The following is a 9,263-nucleotide window of genomic DNA, read 5'->3' on the forward strand; positions in this document are numbered from 1 at the left end:
GAGTTTGGCTGAAAGCTGACCCAATAGCCTTAGGTCCGCCTGCCAAGCTAGACCTAGCACCTGTTAGAAGCGATGTGTATCTGGTTGCTAAGCTAGACCCAACATTTTTTACATAGAAAAAAAAAACACCTCGGCAACATTTTTTTATTAAAAACAATATTCTCATTGCGCTACAGTGTCGTTCACAGTACAAACACTTTATATTTATAGTAGGTCCACTAAATGAATTTATGTTCATAATAAATGCATAGTGTCTTTCTCATGTATTTTAAAGCATAGTAAAGTATACTATAATGTGTTTGGTTAATTTGGTTAGAGATTTGGAACCAAAAAAAGACTTGCATTCCATGTTATGTGTAGTTGTGTATCCATATTATGTGTAGTTGAGTACGCAATGCCATTCGATTTATCATTAAATACAATTTCCAGAAAAAATAAATTGAATTATTGTATTTTAAACAGAATAAATCACGTCATGTTTAAGATATATAATGTAAGGATTTTATTGCAAAAAAAAAATTAAGAATAATCTAATTAAAATAAATATTTGAATTCCTCGTGTTTTCACAATGAAAAAACATATCAGTAATAGCATAATCTAAAAAGTGAGTTCTAAACAAAAATTAAAAAACAATATCTTCATAATTTTTATGTGATCATATGAAATTAAAGAATAATTAATTTATGAAAAAAATACTTTATTTGTATTGAATATTCATGTATAATTCTTTTTTTATATAGTTTATCGCATATTAGGCACATAAATGGCTGTTAAAAAAATAATTTAAAAAATAACCATAAAAGCTTTAATTTTATTTAAAAAAAGATATAATCAAATGATTTTTAAAATAAAATTGCAATTATTAATTTAAATATAAATTTATTTTAAATTCTAAAAATAAGGTTTTTTATGCCTAGAAGGTCAAGCCCGCTTACCCGATACTTTTATTTTTGTTATATTGGTCATCTGCTCAATAATTAAAAGATTAAAACAGATATTATCTGCTGCAATAATTTTTCAACCAAAGCTGAATTTTAATTTATTTTGACCAAGAAACACCTTTAAAATATCTTAAAACCTAAATTACTTCATTTCTAACCCTAAAAATACCCTAAAATCATCCTAAAAACTAGAAATCATATCAAATTTAAAAAATCTTTATGAGTGTGGGTTTTTTTTTTGACATGGTTGGTGGGCAAAATTAGTATCATTAAACTCTCTACTCTAAATTGAACTAATTAATATTAAGATTAATTTTTTCTTGCTTGATGAATTATCTCTTTAATTCCTACTGTTTTCAAGCGTCTTCCTCTCTCATCTTTCATAACACAAATATTGAAATACGATTAAAATGACATTTGTAGATTGAAAAGTAAAAGTGTAAAACTTCAGATACCAAAGTGATTTTTTAAGTTATATTTATGATCCAATGAAAAATTTAGATTAGTTCATAGTAACGTAACTTGAAATTTAACCAATAATATCCACGGAGCGTACCGGAATGAGATTGTACTGATGTCACTTTCTTCGGCCCGCTAACGTGGATCAGATATTCATCCTGACAGGCCAAATTGTTTGGGGGGGTCCTCGGACGGGAGACACTCCTCGCCTCAGAATTGGGTGTTTGAATTTTAGTATTTTCACAAAAATGTTGATTTTATCACACATAGTGTTGGTCCAGTGATAAAATCACTCGTTCACTCCGTCAAAGAATTTCGAGGGAATTTAAGATGTTCTGAATTTAAATAGAAATGAGGCTTTAGATGCTGTAATAGACAGTCAAATTGAAAGAGAATAAACACGGAAATCAACAGAGTAGATAAAGATCACAAACTCTAGTACTCAAGGAAACAGTAAACAACATGCCATAGCAACACATATTTGCCATTGGGAATGCAGCCAACCACGCGGTTGGCTGCATTCCAAACGTGGTTGGCTGCATTCCCAAACAGGTTAAAGTCTACTGAGGGTTTGGTTGACGGCTATTGGCAGCAGAGACCCTAGAGCCCCATTCCAACAGTTCTTTACTGGTATCATCCTTGTGAACAATAACCTCAATGAAGCACAAGCTATCCTTCTCCGGTCCTGTTGCTGTCTCAATCGCTTCAACCAGCTCATCCTCGCAGAACACCTGAAATGTCAAGTTCAGAAAATGATGTCAGATACTTGATTTTACTACATTGATATTCATGCATTGAAGCAAATGAACTACTTAGTTACAAGCTCACCTTGGCTGTCCAGCACTTGCCTTCACCATTGTGGATGGCATCAACCAAGCTAGTGTAGTTCCAGTTCTTAATCGCATTATAAGGACCGTCGTGGATCTCGACTTCAATTGTGTATCCACCATTGTTGATGAGGAAGATGATGGTGTTCTGTCTACATCGTAGCATAGTAGACACATCTTGAGCAGTTACCTGTAAGAAATTCAAATAGCATAAGTAATGGATTAAATATCAAATTTCAGAAGAAAAAAGCATATGTAATTCATAACCAAAATTTTTTTTTTTTTCACAAACTACAAATAATGATTTCATGGATAGATGAGGACTTGAATATGTCAAAATCTGAAATGTTAGCCATGGAGTAGAACACAAAGTTCAGTGTAGTGTAACTGCTTGTCTACCTGAAAGCTACCATCACCTATGCAAGCAATCACACGCTTCTCTGGCACAGCCTGAGCATACCCAAGAGTAGCACCAACTGACCAACCAATTGATCCATACTGCATTTGGAACTCATACCTACAAATCCAATTTCACGTACATTATTATATCTTTCAACTCAAATTAAACAGTCATGACATCGTATATGAAACTCTCAATTGCTTACCCGCATCCCCTTGGCAATCTCAGCTTCTGGCAGTTAAACCATGAGTCTCCAGTCTCAGCAATCACAGCAGTTTCACTAGACAGCATCTTCTGTACATGTTGGAACAGAACATTAACCCTCAAAGGTTCTTCGGGTGCATTTCTCAATGGTTCCCCCTCAGGAACAAATATTCTTTGGTAATTATCATAAGCAGTAGTGTTGGGCTTGATCTTCTTCGCAAGAGCCACGAAGAAATCTTTCATCAGAACACAGCCAAATGCAGGTCCATTTGCAATCATCACACGATCAGGCTGCACGATAATCGCCTTCTCCTTCTTGAGAAGAAGAGAATACCCAACGGAGCTATAATCATTGAAAATAGGTCCAGCAAACAAGTAAGCATCCGCGGACTCCACAATCTCAGCACAGAATGCAGAGCTCACTGCACCCCAATAAGTCCCAACGAAATGTGGATGATGCTCTGGCACAAGCCCCTTAGCCGATGGCATAACAGCGAGCGCATAACCACATGCATCAGCTAACTCCACAAATGCCTCACTTGCATGTGCAGGTCTTAGTTTAGGGCCACCCACCAAAACAGGTTTCACTGCCTTGTTCAAGAATTCGGCAGCCGCTTCCACTGCAGCCTCTAAGCCCAATTCATTACTCATTCTGTACAAGAAAAATTAATAGAACAAGTATCTAATCACCATGATCTTGGCTAATGACCAAAGAAATTTAAAAGCAAGGATCAATCAAGAATCCAAAAAAAAAAAACAAGAAGAAAAAATGTACTTCGGGGAGAGCGAAAATGGAACTGGCTCGCGACTAAAAGCAGGATGAGGGATTGCTGACAAGTTACAGCTAACATTGATGTAAACAGGCTTGTTTTCTTTCAAAGCAGTTGAAATAGCAGTATCTATCTGCTCATGTGCGTCCTCCAAGTTATTCACCACAGCCTATCAACAAACCCCCACATACCATTAATCGATATAATTAACTTGTTAATAAAAAAAAAAAACCAATAGCAATTTCCAATCACCTGATAGCAAGTAACGGTCTGGAAACATCTTAGTTCCTGGCTAAAATCAGGCAAGCCAATGGTATGGTGTAAAATCCTGTTAGTCCCATAATCGTTCGAGTTGGGCCCACCAACAATGCATATGACAGGCAAATTCTCACTATTAGCACCAGCGATAGCATTTAGCACACTGAGTCCACCAACAGTGAACGTGACAACACACGCGCCAACACCACGCGACCGTGCGTATCCATCAGCAGCATAGCCCGCGTTGAGCTCGTTACAGCAACCGATAAGGTTGAGCCCAGGCTCGGCGATCAAGTGATCAAGGAGAATGAGATTGAAGTCACCAGCGACAGAGAAAACGTCAGTGACACCAATTTGGACGAGTCGGCGAGCGAGGTGGCGACCCAGTGTTGACTGGGATGGGTTGAAAATGGTGGATGAGACTGAGTTTTGGACGGTTGATACGGTGGCGTTAGTTGGGTTGATCATGTCGTTGCTTGTTGGTTTGCAGGTGTCAAGAGATCCTATCTTGGTGTCCATTCGTTTCTGTTTTTAATAGAATAGTGGGAGAGAAATAAATAGACTAGTGTCTGCAGGAAGAAGAAACAAAATGAAGTTTTTTTTTGTTTGAAGACTTTGAAGTCAATTTGTTTTGAATGAAGTTCGGTGTTTCTATTGAAAGAATACCCAATTAATGGGCCTGGGCTTTTTTCTATTGAGGCCTAAACGTTGGGTCTTCGCTGGGAGGCCCAAGCACCTTACCTTTTCGTCTTTCTGGTTTTCAATGAATTTTCCCCTGGACTTAAAAAAACAATTCTCCTTTATTTTTTTTTAATTTAAATGACAACAAATTTAACCATGCTTTTACTATTTCAGTCCCATATACCTCACTTGTTTTTTTATGAATTTTTAGTCCTTTAAACTTAAATAATAATAATAATAATTCATCATTATTTAAATGACTCTTTATTATTCAATTTAAAAAATTAAGCTTGCTTCTTTTATTTTAATCTCAAGTGCCTATCCTTTTTTGTTATTTGATGCAAAAAAACAAACCACGCACACATAATTGTCATGAAATAGGATCTCTTTGATATAAACCTATTTAATCCATCCTACAAAAACATTACTAGGTAAGATTTTACAGTTAATCTAAGTTTTTTAAAAATTTTATCTTATTTTTAAATAAATATTTATTATCAATTTTATTCTTTAACATGACTTAATTAAAAATACAATTTATTTCAATTTACTTTTTATAAGATTATTAGTATCACAACCCGGACCACGAGTTTAATTAATTAACAAAAATTAATTCAAGTCAATCTATTAGGTTATCATTTTAATATTTTAAAAAAAATCCAATATTTCAAAAAGAAATCCATCCAAAAAAATATTAATCCAATATTTCAAAAAAGAAAATCCATCCAGATTATTATCATTGTTTTAATATTTCAAAAAACCAGCATCCAATATTAGTCAAGTTAGCAATGCCTATATATTCCTTTTGCAAAATAGCAAGGTAAAATACAAGCATCACTTTATATAGGTAGGACCTCTAAATTAAACATCAGAAAGCATATAGATGAAAACTCAAATTAGAGAAGTGAAGCAAGAAAGGCCAGAGATGAAGCACTCACCCAGTCTTTCAGACTATGTACCAGGGTTTTTTCCAAGAAAAAGGGTCCTAAGACTAAAAATCTATTAATTATGACCCCTAATTGAACAACAGGCAAACCAATGCCATCCACAGGTTCCAACACAGCCAATGAACTGTTACGTAAACCAACAATCGTCTAAACCTGTGGGCAAAAACTTCGACCAATACATGTGAACTTTATCAGGACAGACCAAACAACTGAGCTCAGCGCTATGTAGATGAAGCAGGCTCGTCCTCCCTTTCTCCATCTTCCTTCGCTTTATCAGCTACAGTTTGGCTAACCTCTTTGGCTTGCTTTTCTTTTTCTTCGGTTCTACCATCCCCAACACTCAACTTCTCAAGGAGTCCTGCAGCATCTGCAGCATCTTTACTCTCTTCTTTCTTTCCCTGACTTTCTGCCACCACTTCAACAGTCTCCTTGAAAGTTTTGCAATCTAATAAAAATCAAAGCATCACGCCAGATATTACAAACCCACACTCTAGAATTCACTTGCTTCATGCATGGCAGATCACGACAGAACATGTGACAATTGCATAATTAATCATGTTTCATATGCAACGTAAACAGAGAACAGCTTCACCACATTTGACTAGTATATATAGACACAAAAATGGAAGTCAGGCCAAAGATAATAATGTTCAGACTTCTAGCATTTCTCATGTAGGATTTAAATACTCGGCATCACATTTTCTTACTACAAGTCACCAAGAACTTAAAAAATACAATATTACTGCTGAAATCAGCCTATTTTAAATGAACAATTTTGCAACGTTTCCATGATTTTACTTTTAACAAGATACACTAGCCTACTTATCACCATATCAAAGTCATAAACATAGGGAGTACACAATTTATTTTTACATACTCGTTTTAAGAAGAAAACATATCTTCAAGCTTAAAAAAAAATATGGAAAACAATGCAGTTTCAAAAGTTAAGAAAACAAAAACACACAAATTAAGCATTTTTGCAAGAACTTGTGCAATATCAAGGTCAAGCTTATATAATTTATGTACATCTTATACATTCTAAGACGAAATGAGTTCAATCACTATTTTATTGCAAGGTTAATTGCTCACAGTGCATTTTGAGTGATATTTAATTGAATTACGCTTTTTAAGATATCCGTTTTGTGCTTAGAATCCAAAAGGGCCAAATCCATGAGTCATACTAGATCCACTAGGTGGGCACTGGGCAAACTTGCTAATCAACCACCAATAGCTGTGTCCATGTCTCACCTAAAATGCTCTCAACTACTGAAGTGAATTCACACATGCAAACAGCAAATGCATCATCATGCAAAAAAAATCAACATAGAATTCTGTGCAGCCAGCCCAAAAGGCAAAATACACATCCAAAATAATATCAGGTCTGCTCATCATTCCAGTTACACCATGATACGTGGCTGTTAGGAAACTCCAATGATACTTCCATTCAAATTTTGAAAGGAAGGTAACCGAAGAAATAACAGCAAAGCATGAAAGAAGACAATCTCAATCAAGAAGCACCAGAAGATCATGAAAATAATAACAGATCAAGGAGAAAAATGAATACTTTCAACCGAAGGAAATCTGATACAGAAAAGCTCATCCTTCAATTCCCCATCAGCAAAATCAGCAGCATGCCACAAACATGATTTGTTATTCCCATGATGCTCTTGCACATTAATTGTAGGCAGAACTGATACACATCATACAGCACAACAAGACAATTATTTGCCAGAAATAAGTTCACATTATAAAAGAGGGAAGGAAAAAAAAAAGACAACCCATGTCCCGTCTCTACTACGAATTCAAACCACAAGCATTGCTTTATCCCAGGATTATATATTCATAGTAATATTAACAGACAGAATAAGAGAAGCCCATCAAGAAATTGAGGAGAAGAGTAAATTAGAGTCCCTTCGACAAAATAATAGAGTCAAAAAGACATGCAGACCTAGATGGTTAGCGCAGATCTTGAGAGTCTTAGATTGGCGAAAAACAAGACGAACTTTGGCAGATTCTTTATGTTTTAAAAGCTTCACAGTTCCAACTCCTCTCTCTTTCCACTGACTCCCTTCTTTATCAAATCTATACAACTTGGCCTTCCTGAAAAAACACTAACAAACATTCACATTTTATTCAAAAATAAATAATGAAAGAAAAACCATTTTTTTGTAAAAAAAAAGTACAGATCAAGGATGGCATCTTCATCTTCCTCTCCGGTAGTAACAGGGACTTCTTCCAGCTTAACGATTGGTGCAACCTGAGCTCCGGTATCCTCATCGTCGGCAGCTCCTGTTTTAGTTGCGTTCTCTTCTTCTAATTCTCTTGATTTGGTGTTGTGCTCTGGCTCGCTTGCAACTGAAGAAATACTAGTAGTTGCCATTTTTATTTTACTTTTTTGTCGATTAAAGAGTAGAACAAAAGAGCTAATTTTTATATATTTTAGAGCTATGGGGTTAAGGGGGCTGGAAGCAGATGGGTCGGTGTGTGTCTCTGTCCGTACATTTTTTTAGATTGCACTATATAGGTCGGCTTCATTTCCCTATGGTCGAGCCGAATTTTTTGTAATGTAAAATATGATGCTTAAGTGATGTTAATGTATTTAATATATATATATATATATATTATAAAAAAAATTGAAAAAAATTGTGATCATAAATTTTTAAAATCCAAATATATATATAGATGAAATAAAAAGTAAATAAAAAAACAAAAAACCAACAAATCCAAATGAGATTGTTAAAACTAATGAGCGGGATCATGTGAATGGGATAATCCAATAAAAAAAAATGGTGGGTTGAGTACCAAAAAAAAATATAAGGAGAATTAATTTAATATGAAATAATCAAAAATATTGGTTAACCCGTAACCTGGTCAACCCATATAAAATCTAGTCGAAACTGGTTGACTATTTTTCTTTAATTTTTAAAATGATTTTATTTTTATTTTTTATAAAATAAGAAAAATTAACTTAGGTTCACTTAGCTCAACCCACCTAACATGTGACTCTATACCTGTCCATGATTGAGTCTGACCTAACATGTGACTCTATACCTGTCCATGATTGACTCTCAGACTGACTCTCGAAAAATAAAAGGACAACTTAAAATTTTAAATTGAATGGAAAAATTAAAAAGAAAAACAAATTTAACAAAAAAATTCAAAAAAATAAAAATCAAGAGAATGCTAACCAAATTTGAAAAAAATAAAAAACCATGATTATGGATCCAGTGATAAAATTAAAAACAAATTAAAATTTGATAAAAAGGTTAAGAATCAAAATTTAAAATCAAAACATTAAGGGTGTAACCTTAAATATCATCAAACTTTGAATTGAAAAGTAAAATTGAAAAGAATTATCAAATTAACAAAAGAATCCAAAACAAAAAATAAAAATCAAGAGAATGAGAATCAAATTTAAAAAAAATAAAAAAAACCAAAATTATGGATCCAAAGATGAAATGGAAAACAAATTAAAATTTAACAAAAGGGCTAAGAATTAAAACTTGAAATAAAAACATTGAGGATCTAACCTTAAATATTATCAAACTTTAAAATGAAGGGTAAAATTAAAAACAAAACAAAACAAAACAAATTAACAAAAGAATCAAAAATAAAAAGAGAAAAATCAAGAGAATGAAGACCAAATTTAAAAAAATAAAAAAACCAAGATTATGGATCCAATAATGAAATTAAAATTTGATAAAAGGGATAAGAATCAAAATCTTAAAAAAAACTAAAATCCTAACCTTAAATATAATCAAACTTTAAATTGAAG

At 33.7% G+C, this 9,263-nt stretch overlaps 2 protein-coding genes across 2 annotated transcripts; both read right to left on the reverse strand.

The window, feature by feature from the left end:
• Window positions 1-1,798: 1,798 nt before the first annotated feature.
• Window positions 1,799-4,471, reverse strand: LOC133689004 (pyruvate decarboxylase 2-like). The gene is made up of 6 exons (XM_062108699.1): window positions 3,855-4,471; window positions 3,608-3,771; window positions 2,834-3,484; window positions 2,628-2,745; window positions 2,230-2,418; window positions 1,799-2,132 (listed from the first exon to the last, which is right to left on the reverse strand). Exons 1-6 carry the CDS (start codon window positions 4,377-4,379, stop codon window positions 1,962-1,964), a joined length of 1,818 nt encoding a protein of 605 aa, XP_061964683.1. The 5' UTR covers window positions 4,380-4,471; the 3' UTR covers window positions 1,799-1,961.
• An 891-nt stretch (window positions 4,472-5,362) lies between these two features.
• On the reverse strand, window positions 5,363-7,975 carry LOC133688889 (ran-binding protein 1 homolog b-like). Its single transcript, XM_062108530.1, has 4 exons — window positions 7,672-7,975; window positions 7,437-7,588; window positions 7,053-7,178; window positions 5,363-5,933 (listed from the first exon to the last, which is right to left on the reverse strand). The coding sequence occupies exons 1-4, from the start codon at window positions 7,866-7,868 to the stop codon at window positions 5,710-5,712; spliced, it is 699 nt and encodes a 232-aa protein (XP_061964514.1). The 5' UTR covers window positions 7,869-7,975; the 3' UTR covers window positions 5,363-5,709.
• Window positions 7,976-9,263: the final 1,288 nt, after the last annotated feature.

The sequence above is a fragment of the Populus nigra genome, chromosome 3, assembly GCF_951802175.1.
Source record: "Populus nigra chromosome 3, ddPopNigr1.1, whole genome shotgun sequence".
Taxonomy (NCBI): Eukaryota; Viridiplantae; Streptophyta; class Magnoliopsida; order Malpighiales; family Salicaceae; genus Populus; species Populus nigra.

Coding starts and splice junctions, on each gene's coding strand:
- LOC133688889 (XM_062108530.1), bottom strand. CDS start 7,868: ATGGCAACTACTAGTATTTCTTCAGTTGCAAGCGAGCCAGAGCACAAC. Junction 7,589..7,671: donor GAAGATGCCATCCTTGATCT/GTACTTTTTTTT, acceptor GTGTTTTTTCAG/GAAGGCCAAGTTGTATAGAT. Junction 5,934..7,052: donor CAGATTTCCTTCGGTTGAAA/GTATTCATTTTT, acceptor GATTTTTATTAG/ATTGCAAAACTTTCAAGGAG.
- LOC133689004 (XM_062108699.1), bottom strand. CDS start 4,379: ATGGACACCAAGATAGGATCTCTTGACACCTGCAAACCAACAAGCAAC. Junction 2,419..2,627: donor TAGGTGATGGTAGCTTTCAG/GTAGACAAGCAG, acceptor AATTTCTTACAG/GTAACTGCTCAAGATGTGTC. Junction 2,133..2,229: donor GCAAGTGCTGGACAGCCAAG/GTGAGCTTGTAA, acceptor TTGACATTTCAG/GTGTTCTGCGAGGATGAGCT.